The 22,299-nt window shown below is 49.6% G+C and overlaps 3 protein-coding genes across 18 annotated transcripts in view; 2 read left to right on the forward strand and 1 right to left on the reverse strand.

Annotated features, from left to right (window-relative positions):
* Window positions 1–8,798, forward strand: part of USP28 (ubiquitin specific peptidase 28) — a 48,385-nt gene extending 39,587 nt beyond the window's left edge. For 15 of the 16 annotated variants that reach the window (XM_075909765.1, XM_075909771.1, XM_075909763.1 and 12 more), the window contains 6 exons: window positions 1,745–1,923; window positions 2,016–2,094; window positions 2,706–2,785; window positions 4,443–4,566; window positions 5,648–5,846; window positions 7,551–8,798. In XM_075909765.1, coding sequence (XP_075765880.1) covers window positions 1,745–1,923; window positions 2,016–2,094; window positions 2,706–2,785; window positions 4,443–4,566; window positions 5,648–5,846; window positions 7,551–7,726 — 837 coding nt within the window. In that variant the 3' untranslated portion in view covers window positions 7,727–8,798. The other variant, XM_075909772.1, reaches the window with a different exon arrangement.
* A 146-nt stretch (window positions 8,799–8,944) lies between these two features.
* The window catches only part of LOC102445763 (G protein-activated inward rectifier potassium channel 4-like), a 32,204-nt gene continuing 18,849 nt past the window's right edge, over window positions 8,945–22,299 (forward strand). Inside the window, exon 1 of the mRNA XM_075909778.1 lies at window positions 8,945–11,509. The gene's annotated coding sequence lies outside the window, so the exon portion shown is untranslated. The remainder of the gene's footprint in view (window positions 11,510–22,299) is intronic.
* Window positions 12,603–13,685, reverse strand: CLDN25 (claudin 25). The gene has a single exon (XM_075909779.1). The coding sequence runs from the start codon at window positions 13,667–13,669 to the stop codon at window positions 12,980–12,982; it is 690 nt and encodes a 229-aa protein (XP_075765894.1). The 5' UTR covers window positions 13,670–13,685; the 3' UTR covers window positions 12,603–12,979.

Raw genomic sequence — 22,299 nt, forward strand, 5'->3', positions numbered from 1 at the left:
ACTGTCTCATAGGAGCATGTACGGTTTAATTACGTCTGAAAAGCACTTTGGAATCCTTGGGTGGAAGCTGCTTTGTAAGTGCTCAATATAATTATCGCCAGAAAATACAAATTAAATTTTAATCATCACCAGGCCATATGTGGTGTGTAATTAAATTTGGACCATAAACGTGCACATTTACTGTAGGAATTTCTGTAAAATATGTCCTCCTAAGCTTATGCAATGGGAAGAGAGACTTGAAAGAGGAAAATATTCCTGCACAGAGAGCAAGTCATTGCAAGTTCAGGCTAGACTTTGTAGATTAACAGCCAACGTTGAGAAAAAAAAAGACTTAGGAAAATTAACCCAGCTCACCCTCTGATTGGCTTCCAAGTAGTCATAAATTACACCAGTGACTTTATCATTGTAATTGGGAACGACAATCAGAGGTGACTTTTGGTTTACCGTCTGTCATGTATTACGTCTCAGAATAACATTTTGCCCGTTATATTCTTGTTCCTCTCCTATTTTAACAAAGATTTGAGATGTCCATGAAGAGTTCCTTAAAATGAGCCACTGGCAGTGAGATATCTGACAGTGCCTAAGGGAGTTAGACGCCCAACCCCACTGAAAGTCAGTGGAGCTGGTGCCTGCCTCTCTTGGGTTCCTTTATAAAGGCGATGGGTTTTGCTCAAGGCATTGACTGATGTGACAGCCTTGTCCTTATGTAGTAGGGATGGCATACCAGTTGCATAGAACTGTGTTCTGAGTTGGGACAGAAAATCCTCGAAGATGTCTGGTTAGTCTGTTGTGCTCACATGCTGAGGGTCATATTGATCACTTGATTTGGGGGGAAATTCTTTTCCGACCCCAACCGCTGTGACGGACCTTGGGGGATGTTTTACTTTTTTGTTGCATTATGGGACATGGTTTGCCTGCTGCGGTCACCTGATCAAATCTCATCTAGTCAGTTCCCTGCCATCAGAGGGATCTGGGGCGTTGGTGGCACCTCAGTCTCTCCTGTTCTTTGCCCAAGGCACACAACAGTGTAGTCTTCTGAGCACTAAATTCATTAGTTCAGGGGTGGCCAACCTGCGGCTTGTGAGCTGCATGCACTCTTCCCCCCTTAAAGTGCGGCTTGTGAAGCCACTCCTGTGCCCCAAGAAATAGTCCCTAGCCCCCGGCTTCCTGTGCTCATCAGGGAGCCGTCTGGTGCGGTGATTAAAAATGGCGCTGCCAAGATGGCAGGGGCTGACGGAAACCTGATGTGGCCAAAAAGCCTTTGTCTTTTTTTTTTTCTCAATAACTCGGGGTGGGGAGGGTGCGGGCTGTGCAGAGAGCTCTTCCTTTTTTTCTCTCTCAACAAAAATTGCTCAAAAAAAATTCTTGTGTGGGTCTATGCATTTTTTCCGCCACTGTTTTTGGCTCTCTTTGTTTAATGGGTTGGCCACCCCTGCATTTGTTTAACTGACTGCTGGGCTCTGCATATGTCTGGAGGATGTATAATGGCATATCACATACAGGGCGTCTCACTGGAAGATCTAATGGTCCCTTCTGACCTTAAACTCTAGGAACTGTGTGCCCAATGGAATATACCCTAAACAATTGCTAGCTAGTGTAAGTAGCAGTAAGGCTTCTCTGCACAGAATCCTGCCAAGTTATTGGGTAGGCATAGCCTTGTAATCAGCCTTCTCACTGCAGGTTTAAATTTCAGTGTGCAGCAATAATAAAGAACGGGCATTTAGCATTTGCTTCACATTGCTAGGCATTCCGTGAAGAATACTCCCGACTGTATCTGCTAGCTAAAGAGACCCCCACACCTCACAGTGATCCTCGGCTGCAGCATGTGCTCATCTACTTCTTGCAGAACAATGCTCCCAAACAGGTAGTGGAGCGGACCCTCCTGGAGCAGTTTGCAGATAAAAACCTCAGCTATGATGAAAGGTACGTTCCAGAGGGTCTGATATAACGACTTGCTGATCTGGGATTCTGTAGTCTCATCATTCTCCAATTTCTCTGTCTGTTTCCCTGAGCAGGTCAATTAGCATTATGCAAGTAGCACGCGCGAAGCTGAAGGAGATTGGTCCCGATGATTTGAACATGGAGGAATATAAGGTGAGGGACTAGACCTTCTTCCTTTCTCTCTAATGCCTTTGTGTTGGAGGTGTCTCAAAGCAGTGAGCAAGATATTGGCAGGGCACTGGCTGTGCAAACACAGCAACCATTACACACCAGTGGGCCTCTGCTGTATGCTCAGAAGCATTAGGAGCTGTTTCCTGGGAAGTGCTGATCAGGACAACAGGGGTTTCTATTTAGCTCTACTCTTTTCAAAAGGTGCTGTGGGATACTGTGTGTGAGCAGAATGGGATCTGTGTAGCTAACCTCTTCCCCCGTATCCCCCAACAAAGCACCAACTGCAGGAGGGGGATGTGGTTGGTGATTCACGCTTTTTCTAGAGGATGCATTCGGCACGCTCAGTTTGGAGTTAAACATTGCCTGAGATCATCTGTCCTGCCGTGTTCTGGAGCTTTATGGGGAAACAGAGAGGATGAGCATGTTGGGATCCTGTTCCATGTTCCATGTCAGAGCTCTCCCTGCCAAAGGCTGAATGAGCTAACACATCAGGTTTTGCGGGTGTATGTTGGGGGAGGGGTGTCCCAGACACTCATGCACATGAAAGCTTACAGTTGATTAGCCTGTAATATTTCCTGTTCCCCCCCAAACAGAAATGGCATGAAGACTACAGTTTGTTTCGCAAGGTGTCTGTTTATCTGCTGACCGGATTGGAACTCTACCAGAATAGAAAGTAGGCTTAATTGAATTACTTTTACATTTTGGATGAATCCGTGAGGTAACTGATACCTTAAAAGCACGTGTTCCTCTTCCTATTGCAACTTAGGGCCCTTTGTGCTTTGTTGCCGACCTGCCCGTGCCCCTTGCTGTAAAGGCTCAGAACTGACCTTGAGCCAGAGTGTAACTGTTGTGCTGAGTCAGGAGATGGTTTTATGCCATGGCCTCTTACAGTCCCCAGTGTGTTTTCCTTAAGCAGAACTTTGCATTCTGGTCCTTGGAGAGGATTTAGTGCGTTAGCTGCCATTACTGCTTGGCTCTTCGCAAAGTGGGATGAAAATAAAACTCTTGTGTTTGAAAACCATTTGTCTCATACCCTGGAATATTGATGTGCTCACTGGGACATTGAACTGAAAAGTTGGGCTTTCCGCTCTCCCACCCCACATACTGTGACCAGACAGCTGTATGGAGAAGGAGAATTCCCATCCCCAGAGGATGTCAGAATTCGGTTTGTTCCAATTTGGAATGCAAATTGCAAGTTTTGGAATTCTCAGCAAATGGAATGAGCCCTGGCTCTAGGAGATCTTGCTTGGCAGGCCCCCCTGGAGCCATGGACGCTGGCAGCCCTGGGGTCCCCAACTCCAAGGCAGTCCAGCAGGCTGATAAGTTGGCAGGAAATTAGGCAGGTCAGGGAGTTCTCCATCAGAGCTTGGTTGTTCAGCTTCAGTCTCACAGAATGTTTAGATCATAGGTTCCCAAACTGGGGGGTGCACGAAGAAATTCCGGGGGGGGGACGTGATCCCCTCTCCTCCTCTCTCCCTCTTCCCCCCCCCCCCCCCACCCCGGTCAATCCCTCCCCCAGAAAGAGCCCGGTCCGTCCAGTAAAAAATTTCAGAAAATACCATGTGATATGTCCAGTATTTTCTGTTCTTCCTGGCTCGGGCATCCACCGGAACACACATAGCACGGGCTGGCTGGGGCGGGGGGAGGATGGCGCATCCTGGGCAGATTTCAAAATGGCCACCTTAAAAGGGCAACTTTTGAGGGGTGGGGGGGGTCAACAACTTTTCCCAGGGAATACCAGCACCTTTTTTTTTTACTCTGGTCCTGAGAATTAAAGGGCCCACGACTGTTTTTTGGCCCTAGTCAGTTCCTTTTTTTTTTTTCTCAACGAGTTCTGCTGCTATTTTGGGGGGGGGGGGCATGAGGGTTTCTCAAAAATCAAAAAGGGGGCGTGATGCTGAAAAGTTTAGGAAGCACTGGATTTAGATGAACTCGCAAGTTCTGATGAAAACGTATTTCATCAGAATTTTGTCATCCAGCTTGAAATAAAACCCTGGAGTCTATAAAGAAAAATACTGTCCTCCAAACTTGTAAGAGTGTCTTTCATCTCCAATTTCCTGTTCAAACCAGGAGAAATCTAGTCTAAAGTCTAAATACAGGAGTTGAAACCAGACTGTCTGTTTCCCTGGGGCATAAGGAATGCAACCCTGCCTAGCATTGGGGATGCTCTTGAGAGGACGGATGAATGAAAAACAGAAAGGGGAGCAAATAACACTGTCTCAGCTGGGGCAGGGGCCGAGGGATCTGGTGTGTGTGAACAGCTTGACTATAGCTTTTGGAATGTGTGTTACCTGGTGTGATGGTCCCCAACACTCTTCTCCTTCTTCAAGGTATCAGGAAGCACTGAGCTACCTGGTGTATGCCTACCAAAGCAATGCTGCCCTGCTGATGAAAGGACCCAACAGAGGGGTGGATAAATCACTGACTGCTTTGTACAGAAGGAAATGCCTCTTGGTTTGTATCTTTGCCTCAACTGAAAGTGAACAGTCTCGGTGGCAGACTAGTCAGCCTTAAATATTCAGCCCTTCGAGCTCACGATTTCCGTTCACATGTGCACAGTGTCTTTTCTCCAGGTTGCTCAAAGGCTAAATGCATCACGCACCTCCTTATAGACACCGTACGAGGGCTTGTTGTTAAACGGCCTTTTAGAGAAGGGATAGATGCTTTGGATTTCCAGCCATTTGCTTTTCACAAAGGGTAATATCTCTTCTTCCTTCCCTGGGGGGAGCCAGCATTGCCTCTTCCTTTGTAACCAGTGTGAGTCTTTTGCTGGGCATTGGGGGATGCGACTCGCCTTAGGAAAGGAATAAGCAGCAGTGGACTGAGACTTATTTTTAGTCTGTGCTTCATTGTGGCTGCTGCTGAGGCCAACGTAATTATATCTAAGGCACCTATTATCATGGCATCTGCTCCTCCTGCCAGCACTCGACAGAAAATCTAGGAAGCAAAATTCAGGGAAGTGATTGAGTTTGGATCTCAGGGAATCCATTTGGGCTTCCTCGAGCTGTGTCTTAGCATCTCCAATACAAAGATGTTTGTTTACTTTAGAGAGAATTTTGGAGCAATTTATTCTCTCACCTAATCCATCGAAGGTGGCAGTCCCCTAACTGTGGCGTGTGCCCACATTCGGGGGAGAGGGGACAGCGGCAGGCGCTGGGCCAGTCCCACAGAGGAGTGGGAAGGGGGCATCACCCAGCCCTGCTCTGCCCCAGCTGCATTCCAGCCTTGCCCCCAGCTGCAGTGCTTTCTGCAGTACTATGGTGTCATGCTCAGCCACGGCCCCAGCTGCGGCTCTGCTCCCCACCACAGCCCCGGTGCTGGCCCCTCTTCTAGCCTGGACTCAGGGGAGAGGGGCGACCAAAACAGTTTGGGGGTCGCTGTTCAAAGGGTTACATGTCCTTGGTGCATACATGCAGCGCCCATTATTCTCAGGTGGAGGAGTCATGGGTCATGTGCAACTTTCCCAGGAGCCTGTTCATTCTCCGAATTCGGAGCTTTCTTTTCCAAATCTCTACGACCCCTAATTCTCCCACAGAAGCTGAATGACATGGCAGCGGCCCAGTTTGTGAGCAGCGCCGAGGCAGATGTGCTGGAGGGCGTTAACATCCTGAATGAGCTGATCATCCCCTGCATGCACCTCATTATCAATAATGACATCTCCCAGGATGACCTGGATGCCATTGAGGTCATGAGGAACCGCTGGTGCTCTTATCTCGGACAGGAAGACATGGATGGTAGGAAATTGCCGAGCGGCTTGCTTCCTTTAAAATGTTGAGTGGTCAGGATGTTCTACTGGTCTAAACTGGAAAAGGATTTATTGCCCATTTCAAATCCTCCTGAAGAGTCTTAAGATTTGCCCTGGATATGTACCATGTGCCTGCCTTGGCAATTAGACTGGCACCAAAAAAAGTGTGCTCATATTTAGAGTGAATTGTGTTATGGAACAATTTGATTGTCCTTCGGCCACAGAAAACAGATTCTTGACCATTGAAGTGTAAGAAGTAAATGATTTTAAAATGTGAAATAGGTAACTTGATTTCATCTGTCCTTTAGGATTAGCACTGAAAGCTACAATTCAGCCAGTGCGATTGCGCTGACACACTAACTGTGTTTGTTCTGCATTTCCTTTCATGGGCCAGAGTTACGCTGCCACGACTCCTTTCGGCCTAGGGAAGAGAACAGGCTTGAGAGTCTTAACACTGCTCATTTTAACCAGCAGAGGGTAAACTTGCTGCAGGAGAATGAGGTAGAAATATGAAGGATTGTTCCTCAAATGCTGCTGCAAAATAGAAAGCTGGAGAAATTTACAAATTTGATCTTCTTATAAACTCCTCCATTTAAAGGACACCTAAATGAGAGATTTGAAAGGGGCAGGCAGAATGCAGCAGTTTCCATCTCTCCTTGTGTTGTGGGGGCCGAGTCTATTGTCACTGCCCTGTTTAGTCATGTTGTATGTAAAACGGTTTGTGTAGTAGACTAATTCAGTTGATTTTTCATCTGTCAGAAGAGGAAAATGGAGAACTGTGCCCTTTTATATTTGCTCTTCTGTTGGGGCTACAGTACTGCATCTCTCTCAGAGAAAGGGGTGTCTGCTTTTGCATTTTCAGAGGGTAACAAGGTTAAATTAATGGAGATTGCCTATCTCCTAGAACTGGAAGGGACCTTGAAAGGTCATTGAGTCCAGTCCCCTGCCTTCACAGCAGGACCAAGTACCATCCCTGACAAATTTTTGCCCCAAATCACCTTCTCAAGGATTGAACTCACAACCCTGGGTTTAGCAAGCCAATGCTCAAACCACTGAGCTGTCCCTCCCCGTGAGGTTGACTTGTTTGATGTTGGGCTTTGCTGGACCAGCACTTGAAAGGTGATCATTTGTGAAAGACTAAATAATGCCTGGCCCATTCTAGATATAGTGCAAATGCAGGCTTGTAAGATGGGGAGTGACTGAGTGGTAGCACTCTGAGGGTTAGAGAATTAGGTTTGGAGTGACTGTGTCAAGTGGCCTGGATTAAGAAAAGCCAGATTGGTAGTTGCACTAGTAACATACTCCAGATATATTGCTAGTAACTTCACATCACTGGTTTGCCAAGCAGCTAGATTGTAGACTGTACATGTGTGCAAGACAGGGGCAGGGAGTGAGCTTGGTTTGTTTTTCTTTTCTCCCTTACCCCCCTTTTGAAACATATGGTATTGGTTCCGGAGAGAAACAAGATACAGGATTTATATAGACCAGTGGTCTGGGCTGGGTTGACATTGTCTCTCCTCCATTAAACAGTACACATCACTGTGCGCCCAGGGTGAGCCGGGTTAGAGTGTGGTAGATAATCACATAAAAAGCATAGTGGGGTTTTGGGTTCTGACACTAAAACCGGCTGTGTTTGGCCTTTTTTGGTAACTTCCTGTTTCAGTGCATTTGACTCTTGCATCCTCCTCCACAGCGAACCTGCAAATGAAGCTGGGCGAACTGCTCCCCAGGCTCCTGGACTGCTCTGCAGAGGTCATCGTTCTAAAAGAACCCCCGAAGATCCGGCCCAACTCCCCCTATGACCTCTGCAGCCGCTTCGCAGCCGTGATGGAGTCTATTCACGGGGCCTCGCCTGTGACTGTCAAATAAACATCCAACTTTCCGGCCCTAGATGTGACACGTAGTAATCCACCTGTCGGTATAATGCCCTGTGTCAGACCACATTTGAATGCAAGAGGGAGAATAGGCAGATAAAGATGTTTCATACCCAGATGCAAGCCATGGGTGTTGATCCAAAGGAATGCAAAGCAGTATTGCACTTTTAAGAAATAATTGTCAATTATGCAAAGGACAGGAATCACGGTAGCAAGATGGCACAGCATATGGCTGGTGGTAACAGCTGCTTCTCATCCCCACAACAAAAAAAAGGGGTTGTGTCTTCGTTTCTTGCCACTTTCAAAAAATGTCCCTTAGGCGCAGATACTTGGGATGGTCACAACGGCCGAACAGGAGAATGGTTCATTGACAAATAAGTGACACTTCTTAGCTTTATTTCCAGAAAGTATGTCCTCGCCTTTCTAAATTCTTAACTGAAAGAACTTATCCATTCAGATCTTGCCAAAGTACTGCTGGCAGGAATTGATTTGGGAGACTGAGAGACAGTGAGGATTGATGGAGCACAGTGTGTATAAGACAGGCAGTCATGCATGCAGCTGCATATTTTACTTGAGTGAAGTCAAACAGGAAGTAAAGGTGTCTCTCGTCTTTTTACCTGTCAAACAAATATGCAGGGCTCTTTTTGTGACAGACAAGCAAATACTGACATATGATGGAACCTAATTTTAAAAGATTGTCTTCTGCACCGTATCACTGTGATGATAATTACTAACTAGCTAAAGGAAATAAAAGCCCCAAAGGGAATTCCTCTCTCAGATCTGAAAATACTTCCTTCTCCACCAAGGTTATTGGTGAAAAAATTGAGCAGTGGACAATAACGTTAAAGCGTGTATATTTGTAATTTTTTTTGTAAAAATTTACTGGGGGAGTGAGGGACAGAACCACAGCGGAACACTTTTTAAGGGCAGCCTATGTTTTATTTGAATGACAAAATTGTTGAAACCAAAATGCTCTGAATAAATGGGGGAAAGAATTCCTATTTGATAGGACTATGCAGGTTTTATAAATGTGCAATAAAACCATTTGTTCTATTTTAGATGTGAAATAGCTCCCTCTCTGGTTTTTTTCCTTTGCCGTCAAGTTTTACAACACTTCTGTGCCTTGGAATGAACAGAAGAAATGAGAACATTGGCCCACAAGATCATTTTAATCTTTCGTAAATTACAAAGGTTGAACCTACAAGATAGCTTTGAGGCCGGCCTGCCAAACCGGTGCTAGTTCCTCAGTGAAGAAAGAATGACATCTAGTGGCAGAGGGTTCTATGCTTTGTTTGTGTATGGTGGGTGGTTTGCTTTTTTTTTTTTTTTTTTTGCGGGGCTGTGTGCTGGGGATTTTGTGTCTGTGTATTTAAAGCAAATGGTCCTGTTTGGTTTCTTTAGTTGTTAACTAAAGGTAGTACTGTTGATTCAATCCATCAGTCATTGACTTTGCACAAATCTGTCACTAACGACTTGGCAACACTATTGTTTCTAATCACATATTAACATACTCTAAATTGTAGGAAAGATACAGAAAAAATATGGTACTAGTCACGTTCTACCCTGGGGTTAAAAATGGTTAGCAACAAACCTAGGGTTTTAAAACAACCAGCATAAGCACTTATTGTTTTTGCTATAGTTGTCAGTGCATCAGAGTCTCTTGCGTCCTAATGTAAGTTAAAGAAGGGTGAAGCTAGCTGTAATTTTTTAGTAGCTTTGCGTTGCTGCTTTGAATTTTTCTCCTGGCTTGTTTTGTGTCTGTGTGTGTGTGTTTGTTTTTAGTTTCAAGATAAATCATATAAATGTAGTTGCACATTCCCTTTACTCTGGATTAGCTTTTCAATTGGAGACAAATTTCTTGAATCCTTCCTTGGGGCTGTATCCTTTGTCCTGTCAGACATCAGCCCATTTCACAAAAATTGAGGCCTAGACAAATGGAGCCACTTGTAGAGAAACTTTCTGTATCCTACTTCTGGGTGAAATTCACCCATGTTGAACGTTGGATTACCTGAAGCTCTTTCACCCACTTGTTCTCCACTGTACGTATTCCAAAGAAGTTGACACACGCTGCTTATTGATGCTACCTGGTTTCTCTTGAAGCCTCCTTCTTAGGACAGGCCACCCAAAACTGATTCCTTTAGAGAGCCCCACTTTGTATTGGAAGTCATTTTGCAGTACATTTTATATATGCAGAATGCCTTCAGGAAGCAGCCATTTCCAAGATTCTGCAGTGAATAATTCAGTTGGATTAAATTAGCAAAGAGGGGGGGAGAAACACTGTAAGATCCTCCAGCCAAACTGTTTATTCATTTGGGACTGAAATCTTTGAGTTTCATATTCAGTTGCTAACATCAATCTACATTATAGCAGAACCATTACCCTTTTTATAGTTAAGCTTCTGTTAGCATTTCCCTAGCAAAACATAGATTTATTCCAACAGTTCAAAACACAGCTGTAAAAATAAAATACCTCCCAGATGGAAACTCGATGGGCAAACTGAAGATAGACGTTTATAGGCCCAGGTTAAGAGTGCAAGGAGTGAAGGGCCTTTGATATTTCAACTTCCTGGCCTTATTTGTGTTTTTTATATTGTCCTACAGGGCTTGCTTTTGCAAGGTGGGCTGGTAGTGACTCTCTCATAGCCTGGCTATTACTCTATCATCATCTAGTTCCAAATCACTCCCGAAATCTGTTTTTGGTAGTTTCAAGTCTGGCGTGTTATGGGAGGAGCATAGTGTCTGAACTATCGCTAACTCTTTGTCTCCCCTGTCCTCCAACTATCCATCTATTTTGCCACACAGGTAATTTCTCGTCATGTCTTTACTCCGTGACTCTGATAACAATATTTGCCATTCACCACCACTGTGGACTCTCTCTTATCCCTTGTACAATGTTGGGAGTCTCGTAGAAGATGTGTCATTTTAAAGACCCCGTCTGTACAATAACCATACAAGTCATTGCCCTGCAGAAAGCTATTGCGACCAAATAGGATTTCCCCCATTCGCATCCTCGTGTATAGAATGTCACTCTTTGTATACTCATGGGGATATTTCCCTGCCCCATTAAACTACTGCCAAAAATATAATAACCAACAGATCTCCAACCGCCACACAGCAAACATCAGATATTAGGAAATTAAAGGACCTGTTTATTATAACACATATATGCTTGAAGAGCCCAAGCTAGTGCCCAGGGAATTTCATGGAAATCCTCCCATTGACATTGGATCAAGCTTTAAAGCCACAAACACAAACAAGCTTTAAAGCCACAAGCTTTTAGCCCACGGAAGCTAAAAAATCTGGACTGTCACCACAATTCTGTACTCTCACTTTTCTCTTTCCATTATTCTCCGTGTTGATTTCCCAGGGGTGCAGATGACAGTAGCACCCGACATCCGAGAGTCTCCTTTGCCTTTGTCGTTTTGGCAGGTCCCTGGAAAGCAGCGAACCGTGTGTGTGAATCTTTGAAAAGCACATTCCACCAGGCAAGCATGTCCTCCTGGCCCGCTGCATTTTGCATCTCTTCATCCTTATTACAGAAACAAGACTCTCCGCTGCTGCTCATACAGCCCCTGAATTGTCTGTTGTCAATTTCCACGGCAACCATCCCTGTTGCCACAAATGCAGAGTTTTGACTGGGTGTGGGGCAGCAGGGAGGGAAAGGGGGTTGCTTTTGGGAGGCAAAGTCAGTGGCAGAAGCAATCCTGGTTCTGTGCAAACTCAACCGACAACGGCAAGCAGCAGAATTGGCTGAAGCAGAATGTCCGTCAGCATTTTCGGTGGGTTCCTTTCAGTTCTTTTTAACATGAGGTTTAAGGTTCTAATATGTACACACTTGGGACCTGGTCCAATCCTGTTAGAGTTCTTCTGTGGATGTGGATTAAGCTGTGAGTGTGAGACTGCATCCCCAATTATCCATGCAAGCAAAATTCCCATTCATTAAAGAAATACTGCATCATTTCAAGGAGGTGGAGGGAGGGTAGATTATTCAGAAAGATCAGGCTTCCTCAATATCATTCTTTGGCCTGTCTGCAATGTTTCTAAAATGTCCGGGGTTCAGCCAGGCTAGGAAAATCTCTGCGAATAACCTTGCTCTATGCATAATGGTATCTCCACTGGGACAAAGAGAAGATTACAAAAACAAACTTTTAAAGCCAAAAGTGAACTTCTTTGTTTCTCCAAAGAATTCTGGTTTTGGATGGGGGCTTTCTTGCTTTGATCTCATTGTCACAGACCTTATCTTAAGCAAAGGTTTTAAAAAGAACGAAACAGAGTTGTTGAATAGTTCTGTAGCATCACATTTACTCCTGATCAGGCTAAACAAGTATTTAACAGCTTTATTCCATATAACTCTTTGTAGTACCAGTAAGCGCATACAAATGCGTGTGTGTGTGTGTGTGTGTGTGTGCGCGCGCGTGCATGCGTGCGCGCGTGCCAAATGAAAATTTAGAAGATCTTCAGAGGAACAGTTCAAATAAAATTGTTATACACAAGTGATCTAAAAAAGAATTAAAATGGATAGTTTTCTAATTGTGGATCTGATATTTTTATGATTTCACGGAGTAGTAAATATATGGGTGAAATCTGCCACTGACTTCACATCTTTCATAGACATGGAAAATGGATTTTTGGTATAAACTGGCTTTCTATAAGAAATTTTTTGCTAGATGAACAAAAAGATGCCACTTTACTGCAGCATTGCTCTGTAGCTAAAATCTTGCTAAAATCTTCTCCTTTTATGCTGTTCAGGATGCAGTTACTTTTTGAGAGCACAGAAACATGTTGCCATAAAATTGAATAACTTGTGGTGGAATTCATTCCTATGAATAGATGTAACTTACCTCTTCCTTCTCCCCCCCCCCCCCCCCCGCCCTCACCTTTTTCTCCCTACAATGGACATTGAAGGATCAAGAACTATCAGAACTGTGTACAAATGTTACTTTCATATCAGAAATGTTCAAAGATGCTCAAATAGAATAATCAATAAAATGCTGCATTTAAAATGTCACTAGAGATATGAAGTGCTCGTTAGTTTTCTGTGTTCACCTTGTTGATTCGGTAGTTCAAGGCTCAGTCTGCAAGGGTCAAAGGAAAAGCGGTTGCTCTTTAAAAGTTTCAAACGCACAAGAGGAGAAGACCAATTGCAAGACTTAATCATTCCTTATGCACAAAAAAGTAGCTAATAATTATGAGAACTGCCTCAAAATCTGAACAATTAGAGAGCTGTAGAGAATCCTGTGCTGAAAGTCTTAAATTACCAGATCTGCATTTTTGGGGTGCGAGTGTTGCCTCCCGTGTCGCGTTGCTACTGGATCTTGCAGCGTTGGTTCGTGGCAAGCTGCTAAGGGCATTGATGGCATTTCCGTCCCTTTCACACAACTTGAGGTGATGAGGAGCAGCCCACCTACTACCAGGAAAAATCCAGCAAACCAGCCCAAGAACATTGCTTCCCCAAATTCCCATCTAGGTACAATTTCTGAGACGGTTTCATCCCAGAATTCATTCACAGTGGTATAAGCGACCCAGGAAACTGGAACGAGGGTCATAATTCCTGAGATGCCAAAAATCACTCCTCCGCAAAGCGCTAGCTGTTTCTTTAGAGAGGTTTTTTCTTCCCATGCCTTGCAACAGTCCAGCCCACAACTGGAAATCAAAACTCCAAGAAGTCCCGATCCATTAGAGAAGGACATCAAAATCCTGGACACCCGCAGGTCCAAGGGCAGAGCCAAGAACGACTCGTAGCTTTTACACTCCATAATCCCTTCCTCTTGCATTACGCAGACTTGCCAGAGCCCCATGGTCCAGATCTCCATTTCATTCAAGTCCAGGTTGAGGTTCTTCCAGAGTGGCACGAAAGTTGTAACGCAGGATGAGACCCATCCAAAGAATGAGAGAAATATGCTTCCCAGTTGAACCTTCGTGTTACAGCTCCAAGCCATGCTGAGGCCGTGTGAGTGAGCTGTGTGCCGGTCAAGATGAGTTTGGGTGTTTGAGCAGAAGCTTTTGGTATTAACTCTTTTGAAGCTGTGCTACAGAGTTGATTTCCATGAGTATGCTGTTTCAGTTGGCGGGCTATTGACTGAGCACTGTTATTTGTTTCTAGCTTTCAGAGGAGCAGCGTGGGGGAAATTTAAGCTTATACCACTAATTCCTGGGTGTGGCCACAATTATTTTCATGTTTTGTTGGTTTTACTGGATTAAAAAAAAAGGAGAAAGGATTCTGGCAGGAGTGCTTTCCAGCAGGCCAGCCAATTCAGTGCTGTACGGCAAGGCATCAAATGATCAGCCACTACTGCCGTATGTGAGCTCACGTGAAAACAGCAGCTATGTGACTCTGCAACTACTGCAGCATGGGTTTCAAGCAAAACACACTAACCTAGCCCAGCCCACCTCAGCCCTCTTGGGCAGGTTCAGCTGCTAAAAGCAGGCTGTGAGTGAGGGTCTGTTAATAACTGCAGCTGAGTTTCCATCCCGCAAGTAGGCGTCCACGGTGCATTCAGCACCTGAAGGATGGACTTTGCAGTATTTGGATCAAGTCTGGTCTTGGATCTGGTTGTCTCTCCAGTCATTTGGTGCTCCTCACTTGGGGGTCATCCAGCATGCTGGCCAGGCTTGTACGGTTAAAGCCAGTACTAGGAGCAATAAAGGCCTTCTGTTGACTTTTCTGCCTGTTCTGCCTGTCCGGGTGATCCTGGCATGAACCAAATGCTCCAGGAGCCCCGTGTGAGGGCAGGTGGAGTAAAGCACCCAGGTGCATTTCAGCATTGAACATGAGAGAGAGAAGCAGCATCAAGATGGTCATGGGGAAATGGAGGCGGAGGAATCGGTTCTGTGCTGGTGGAAGAGCAGAATTGGTGCAGCTGGATTGGTTTCAGGTTAGGGATGTTAAATATCGGTTAATTGAATAGTCGATTAACCTCATGAATTCTTATTGGTTACTCAACTATTCTATAGTCCCTGGAGGCGGGGCCAGAAGCCAATGTGCTCTGGGTCACTCCCGAGGAGCCCCCTGCCGCTCTGCACTGCTGCCTCTGTGTCAGAGGCAGCAGCGTGGGGGGCCAGGCGGGAGCTGGTCCGCGAGGGGAGCCAGCTTAAAAACCAGCTCCCCACGTGGACTGTTTGCCTGTTGCCCCGCGCTGCTGCCTCTGATACAGAGGCAGCAAATTGGGATGGCAGCAGCCCCTTTTCCAGGGGTGGGCTCTGAGCTCCTGGACCCAGTGCGAGATGGAACTGAGCCGGGCTGCCTGCCCGCCGGGCTCCTGACACACTTCAAATGCAGAGCCGCAGCAGGGGTAGGTCCCGGACCCGGCGCAAGCTGGAACTGAGCCAGGCTGCTGGTCAGCCTGCTGGAAAATGCCCTGGTGTGTGTGTGGGGGCGGGGGGCGTGTCGTCTATGGCATTCACCGATACGCCTTTGCTTATCGGTTCATCGACTCCACTATGACGTCCCCAGTTTGCAGGGTGTTACCCCTAAAACCGTTTCAGTGGGAAGAGGAGGGCGTGGCACTCGGCCAAGGCTGTCACAAGGCAACCCAAACCGCTGCTGTCTGGCAGCAAGTCCCGGAGAGTCCCGGCCCCCAAGAGGATTAAGAAAAGGCTGATTAACCCCGCCCCTGCCAGGCTTCAGATACACTGCAGGGAGAGGCTTGGCAGAGCAAGTGCCTCTGGCGACATGGCCGCTCCAAGAGTTTCTGGGACGGGGGGGGGTGAGACGAACCCTTGAACAGCCAGAGAAGATGGGGAATACTTGAGCCAGGCCCCTCCCCCTCTCTTAATGATTCCAGCCTGATGAAAGACTCTTTATCCCATTCTCAGAGGCTTTTAAAGTGCTGGCTCCTTTTCAATCCGTAAATAAATACCCAAGGAGCGTGGAGTGGCACAGAGAGAAATCAGAGGTGGGCAGGCCTTTCTGAGAAACCCCTTTGCCTGCATCTCCCGGGACTCGCTCGGCAGGCAGGGGAAACGCTACCTGTTTGCGCAGGGCGGGGGCTGGGAAGGCTGCCGTCTGGACAGCGCTTCCATAATACGCGGAGTGACCGCAGTCAGCTCAACTCGTCCTTTCCCTTCCCAGAGCTGGAGGCCTTTTACAAACGCTGGTGAATTACAACTTGCAAGCTGCACGAGGGGGAGCCAGGGAGCGCGTTCTGGGATCTGATGCCAGGGTGGTGGGCCTGATGCAAGAACCTGAAAGGAACAGCTGGCTGTGTTACAGGGAGGGGGCAGAGCAAAGCAAACTCACTTGCCCCAGGTTCCACCCTCTGTCAATGACAAGAGTTGGAATGGGCCTTGACTCCCGGTCCTGCTGCTTTAACCACTGGGGAAACCTCCTTTGGTACATATCCTTGAAAACCATTGTCTGAATTCACCTCACCAACTGCTGACGTTTGTAACCCGACAGCCCCAGGGGGAGGGAGCCCAGGGTCAGCGATCAGTTACGCTGAATGGGAACCGGTTCCCAATCATAAAACTATATCTGGTTTGTTTTGCATGATTCTATTATTGAGTCAGGCCCATTGACCCACCAGCTCCTCCATCCCCCACCCAGGAATGATTCCAGCCTGAGGAACGACTGGTTACCAGTTGCTTCCAAGGAAGGCAAAACTTGTGTCCCGTTGATGACCATCTTCATCTTGCCTCTCGCTGGTGAGTAGCTTCTGGCTTAAGTCAGTGCCCAAGGAGATGGTGAAATCCATTCTCGCCCCTCCTCCAGATGTTGCAGATTCCATCCTGAACCCAGAAACTCGTAGCCAGGCCTTGTTCTTATAGTCCCACCGGACAGCAGCAAATGTCAACCCTTCTAGAAGGGGAGCCCCCGAAGTTGAACCCCTTCCCAACCTTCTTTCTCAATGGGCTCTTAGTGCAACTGCCTCTTTGGCCTTGGAGCCTGATGGCACGCCACAGCCTCAGAAAAGGTTTTGCAACCTTGGATCCTCAGGAAAACCTCATGAGCTGGTCCGTGCTGTTATCCCCATTTAAGGGACAGAGCGACCAAGACCCAGATTGGTGCAAATCTATCCTAGGAATTGGTGGCAGAACTGGGAATAGAATTTAGGAAATCCTGGGTATGGGTCCTGTTTTGCAGCTGAAATAAAACTCTCTGTTGTTGTTTTTTAAAAAGACGGAATACGTCATATGGAAGGTCTTAAGTTTCTGTTTACAGTTCATTCCCCGTCTGTTCCTCTGTGCACTGATACACCAAGGGAACACAATGTCCAGCTTTTAGAATTTTGTCTTTATTGGGGGATTAGCGACTCTAATCTCTCACTCATCTGCCTCCTTTGTTATCGAGAGGGATATTAAAGGGCAAGACTTAAAATGACTGTGTCTCCCTTGCCATGGCGGTGGTGGTGGTGATGCTGCAGCCATTCGACACCACTTGCAGGGCTGGGCTCAGGGCATCTCCACTTTGGATTTTCAGGTGGTGTCCATGTTTCGTGTCTGGGTCCCCCTCCAGCCACCTGTGCTTTTAAATGTGGATGGTGGGAGGGTCAACCCAGCGCTGAAAATCCAGAGGTGGCTGGAATGTACCAAAACTGAAGTTCCAGGACGATTTGGCACAATGGGTATATGGAGTTCAGCTCCCAATGTACCTAGTGCCTTGCGCTTTCTGGCCTAAATGGAACCAGAGCTCTTTCTGAAAGTCCGGTCCCAAGTGCTCTTGTTCCTCGGCTGGAACCAGCGGCTGCTATTTGGTAACGTCATCCGGGGAGCTTTGGCATTGGTGCAAGCAGCTGGAAGGGTCCATGCCAACAAGGATGGGGGTGCACAGGAATGATCCACCCTTCCCAATTGATGTCGAGCCAAGAGAACCTCTTCAGTAATGAACCCTTGGGCGCCTGCACTTCTCTTGGGAATAGGGTTGCCAGGTGTCCAATTTTCACCTGGACTTTCCATTATTTGGGTCTCCTATCCGGGGACACAACTTTGGTCTCTCCCCCCCCCCCCCTTTTTTTTCCTCGACAGAATTTTTTCCCGGTGTTTTTTTTTGGGCGGGGGGGGGCGGTATTTTTTGTTAAACCATCTGGCAACGCTACTTGGGAAGTATGGCGCACTTGGAAAAAAAGTGTGCGTCAGAACTTGTGTGTGCGCGTCTGAGGCGTTGCTAGCGCCGCGCTTTCGGGCAAACAAGCCGTGTCGTCTCACCCCGTGGGAAGGGTTTCTGTCGCTCTGTTCTCAGTTGTCAGCGCTGCTGCTTCGCTGCTCCCGGACCAGGTTCCCGCCGGCCTTTGCGGCTGAATGGCGGAGGAGAGCTTGGAGCCTGTGGCACTGAGCTGAGACGCAGTTCTTGTGTCCCGGCGCGGGGGGCAGCCAGGTGAGGAGACGCCTCTGGGCATGAAGCTTGTCACTCGGCCAGGCTTATGAATCAGCACACGGCAGCAACTTCCGGATGGGCACCGCCATTCGACCTGCCCGCCGGCGGGCGCTCAATCTGAGTCCAAAACCCAACCTGTCCTGGGTCAGAGGAAACCAGGCCAAGCCATCTTAGGGCAGTGCACCTCCTCCACCCACTGCCAGGGAGCCATTTCCTCCGCCCGCTGGGGGGGAATGGCTCTGGCGGGGAGGGGGTGTTCAAAGGAGCCTAAGGGAGTTAGGTGCTCACCCCTGGTGAATTTCAGCTGGATTTGGGAGGACAAACACCCCAGCCTTTCAACTTGTGGGCAACACAAAGCCTGGCCCAGCTGGGATTGGAGAGGGAGGGCAGGTCTTTGCTGAGATCCCTCCCCCGGAGTCAGGCAGCCCAGTGGAGTAAAATCCCTGCCGGCCGGCCGTCTCCGAGTCATGCCAGGGGGATGCTGCCTCGCGGGGATGCCATGCAGTGCAGCTGAGCCAAGTGAAGACCAGAACTGTGTCACGGGAGGGGCGGCGGAACCTCATGGACAGCTCCGTGTTTGCTGTGGGAGCATTGAGGCCCCGTGCAGGGGTGGGGGGTTAGTTTATTGCTGATCTGTAGACAGCACAAATCTGAAACCCCTGGGGGGGGGGGCTGCTTTAACAGGGGGGTCTCCTGGGACCTTTCCTTCCGGCTGTGGCTGTGGCTCTGCCTCTCCTCTGCAAGCGGCGAACTGCTCCCAGCCTGTCGCTTTGGAATGTCTTGGGGAGCAGGCGCCGCTCCCCGCCCCTGCCGTCTGCCTTCCCTAAGGCCCTGCGGGCAGCCAGGATCCTCACCCGCACCAGAGGCCAGGGAGGCTGCTCACAAAGCCCCTTCTCTTTGCATGACCGATCCCAGACACCAGGACACTGACGTTCCCGAGCAAAACCTCCCTACGGATGCGCTGGGCGATGCCTTCTGCTCCCCTGGGGAGCGCAGGAATGTCGGCAGGGGATCGGCTCCGGGGGCGCCCCTGCCCCCTCCCGAAGCGCGGTCCAGGGCACTGCGCATTCCCCGGTGACGTGCGAGGTGGCCTTGCACGCCCACGGAGCACGAGAAGCCGGTTTCACTTCATTCTTCGGTACCTGTCACTTGGTTTGCAGCGCTGACACTTGGCTCCGTGCCCCCCCCCCCCTTTGTCTGGCTCGCGCCCCCACCCACGCCTGCCCAGAGGGGCTGGCTCGGCCTCTCGGGGCCGCACGGGGCGGAAAAATGAAGCGAAGCAGGCTCCTCGTGTTCCATGGCCCCTCCCCCGGTGCTGGGGTTCAGCCTCCAGGCCCGCAGGGCGTGGAAGCCCCATGCTGAATTTGGGGGCAGCCCTGGGTCATGGGACCCGGGAGAAGAGGGGGTTGCTGGCCAGGGCAACAGAACCATCCACTTGGTTCCAACTTCCTCCCTCCAAAAGGCGCCTTCAGCAGCCACCTGGGGCAAGCCCTAAGGGCCCCGTTCTGGCGTTCCCCCGGGGATGCCGCAGCCCCCGCTAGCTCCCCGCTGCACTGTGGGCGCTGGGCCGGCGCCTGCGTTCTGGTGCGTGACTGGGGATCTCACTAATCCCGAGGGGAGGGAATTCTGCAGTCGCTTCTGGCCGGGGGCCATGGGGCCCGGCCTTGGCAGCTGCTCGGTTTGAGCAAACGTCCTGAGGCCCAGAATGTGGGGGGGGGGGGGGGGGGAGCAGCTTCTGCTGAGCTTGGTGGGAGACTCCGGCTGCTCTTTGGCCGGACTCATCCAAGGGGGAGCCAGTTCCCAAGCTGTCACCCGGCTACGGCCAAGGGCAACCTGGGCGTCGCTCTGCCAATGACAGGACGGTGGGGTCGCCTCAGTGCGGCTAGAAGGGGGGGCCCACGAGACCCAGTCTCCCAGCCCCGGGGGGAGAGTTCTGGCTCTGGCAGCAGCAGTGCAAGCTTCTGCCCCGTCCCCCCCCCCCATCCCTTGCCCCTTGCTAATGTCACCTCTCCCTGGCCCCCTCCCAGCCATGCCAGGGCATCTGCCCCCTGGACTCATTCCCACAGGCTGCTAAGCCGACTGTGGCGGCAACTTCCAGTCACTCCTGCCCTGGGATGCGTTGGCCATACTGAACATGGCATCCAGCGGATACATCCCCAGCCCGTATGGCCCAACACTCGCTCACTAGGAAGCTGTGCTCGTTACAGGTGATCCCCCACACTTATGACCTAATTGGTTGCTGGAGAACTGTCGTAAGTCGCGCCCTTAATTCCCACAGGTACTGTAATAAATGGCGGAGCCATTCCTAGAAACCCAGTTCACTCCCTAAAAATACCACCATGGAAATGGAGGAAAACGGGACTCAGTCGTTCAGATAATGCACACACATAACGAAATGGGGCGGAGATGCGCGCGGGTCAAGCAGCAGCTGCAGACTGGTGAGTCTGACTAACCTTGTGCGTGTCCTGTTTTGGGAGGACGCGTGGAGTCGGTCGGACGCCGTCATAAATGCGAGCTGTGGACATAAATTGGGGGGGTTTAGGAGCTATCTCGCATGAAAAAAATGGTCGTTAATGCGGGGGGTTGTAATTCGGGCGGTCGTAAGTCGAGGGTCACTTGTATTTCTATGGCTACCGTTATCCCCGGGATCCCAAAGCGCACCGCAGGACTCAGTCTTGTTGTTGAGAGGGTTGTTTCCAAATGACCTGCAAGGTATTAACAGGGGAAAGTAAACGGGTGCACAGCTCCAGCCAGAGCTGGCTGAGTTGCAGCAAAAGCCAGCAGGGAGCTATTGAAAGAGCTGGTGGGGACCCGGGTTGCAATGGGACAGCGCCTGTAAGACACTGCAAGTGACTTTCACCGCTGCTGGGGGTAAATTGTATTGTTTTCCGAACTGCCCTGTCAATTCAGCTGGACTCTGATGTTTTCAGACATTGTTTACCTGAACTCTGACTGAAAGTTACCGAGAGAGATTAAACTGTATTAATAACCCGTGGGCTGTTTCAGGCACTGGCTAAGCAGTTATTTATAACCGGGATGCCACCTGTGCTATTTTTAACCGCCTCTCTGTAGGGATCTAGGTTTAAATGTAGCATGTGGCTGCTTTTAACAGCCCGGGGAGCTTGCACAGCACGGAGACGGCAGTGATAGGCCGCGGGCTCGCTAGGTACCATTGCCGGAGAACACACGGCCGGTTTTAGATCCAGGATCAGGAGCAGTCACTGGGCAGGCCTGTGCTAAGGAACCACCTGGCTGAATGAAAGTCACGAGCTGCCAGTCCTTGGGTGTTGTCCCAGCTGAGAGATGGCATGGGGGGAGGGGGGGTGATGTTCCCGACCCACAGCTGACGCCTCCCAGCCAAAGACAGAGAGGGAAAAACCCAGGATGTGGGACCTCCTGGACGCCAAAGCAGGGACAATCCCCTGTGGGAAATTCCATACCGGACTGGGAAATCCCTTCCAGCCTTCCCCGGCAGGCAGGGGCCCAGCCCAGCTGTGTCTTTGGCTGGACCCTGTCCCTGCCGTCGCCCTGCCGCCTCCCGCTGACTGGGGCTCGCTCCACTCCCTTGCTGCATCGTGTTTTTACCCAAACCGTGAGCTCTTTGGGGCAGAGCCTGTCCCCTCCGGGGTGTGTGCGCCCCCCCGATCCTGGCCAGGGTGCTAGGCAGTATGTAGTGCTCCCTACAAAAGCTGCGTGGGGAATCCCCGGGCAGGAAGGGGCTGAACCTATAAACCCTTCCCCGGGTGGGGGGGGGCTGATTGTGGCCCCCTGCCATGCTAGGACACAGATCCCCTATTAGAAACCTAGGACTGGGCCTTTCCCCTTTCTCGCACCTTCCAGCCGAGGCCCTTGGCTGCGTCGCACGTGGGCGCTCGGCAGTCGGGCCGGGCGGTCGGTGTGATCCCACAGGGCACAGATGGGGAAATGAAGAGGGGGAGACCCTTCCCAATGGGGCTAGAGTGGGGCTGGGCGGTGCTACCCCCCCACAAACAATCCACCATCCTGAACGTCTCAGACGGAGAACCGAGGAGTCCTGTCCCCCAGCGCTTTAGCCAGAAAGTGTCCCGGCTCGGTTCCTTGGGGGGGGAGGTAGCGCCCGTTGTGCTGACGGCGAATGGGGAAGCCCCCTTCTGCGTGTGGCACAGGCCGGCGCGGCAGCCCGGGGAGATGAACCCTGCCAGCTCCCGCGTCTCCCCGGCGGCCGGTCTCCTTGCCCAAGCCTTCCTGATTAAATCATCTTGAGGTAATTCTGCATGT

Source organism: Pelodiscus sinensis, chromosome 26 (genome assembly GCF_049634645.1).
Source record: "Pelodiscus sinensis isolate JC-2024 chromosome 26, ASM4963464v1, whole genome shotgun sequence".
Classification (NCBI taxonomy): Eukaryota; Metazoa; Chordata; order Testudines; family Trionychidae; genus Pelodiscus; species Pelodiscus sinensis.

Bases quoted from the DNA above. Each gene is read 5' to 3' on its own strand.
- CLDN25 (XM_075909779.1), bottom strand. From the start codon at position 13,669: ATGGCTTGGAGCTGTAACACGAAGGTTCAACTGGGAAGCATATTTCTC.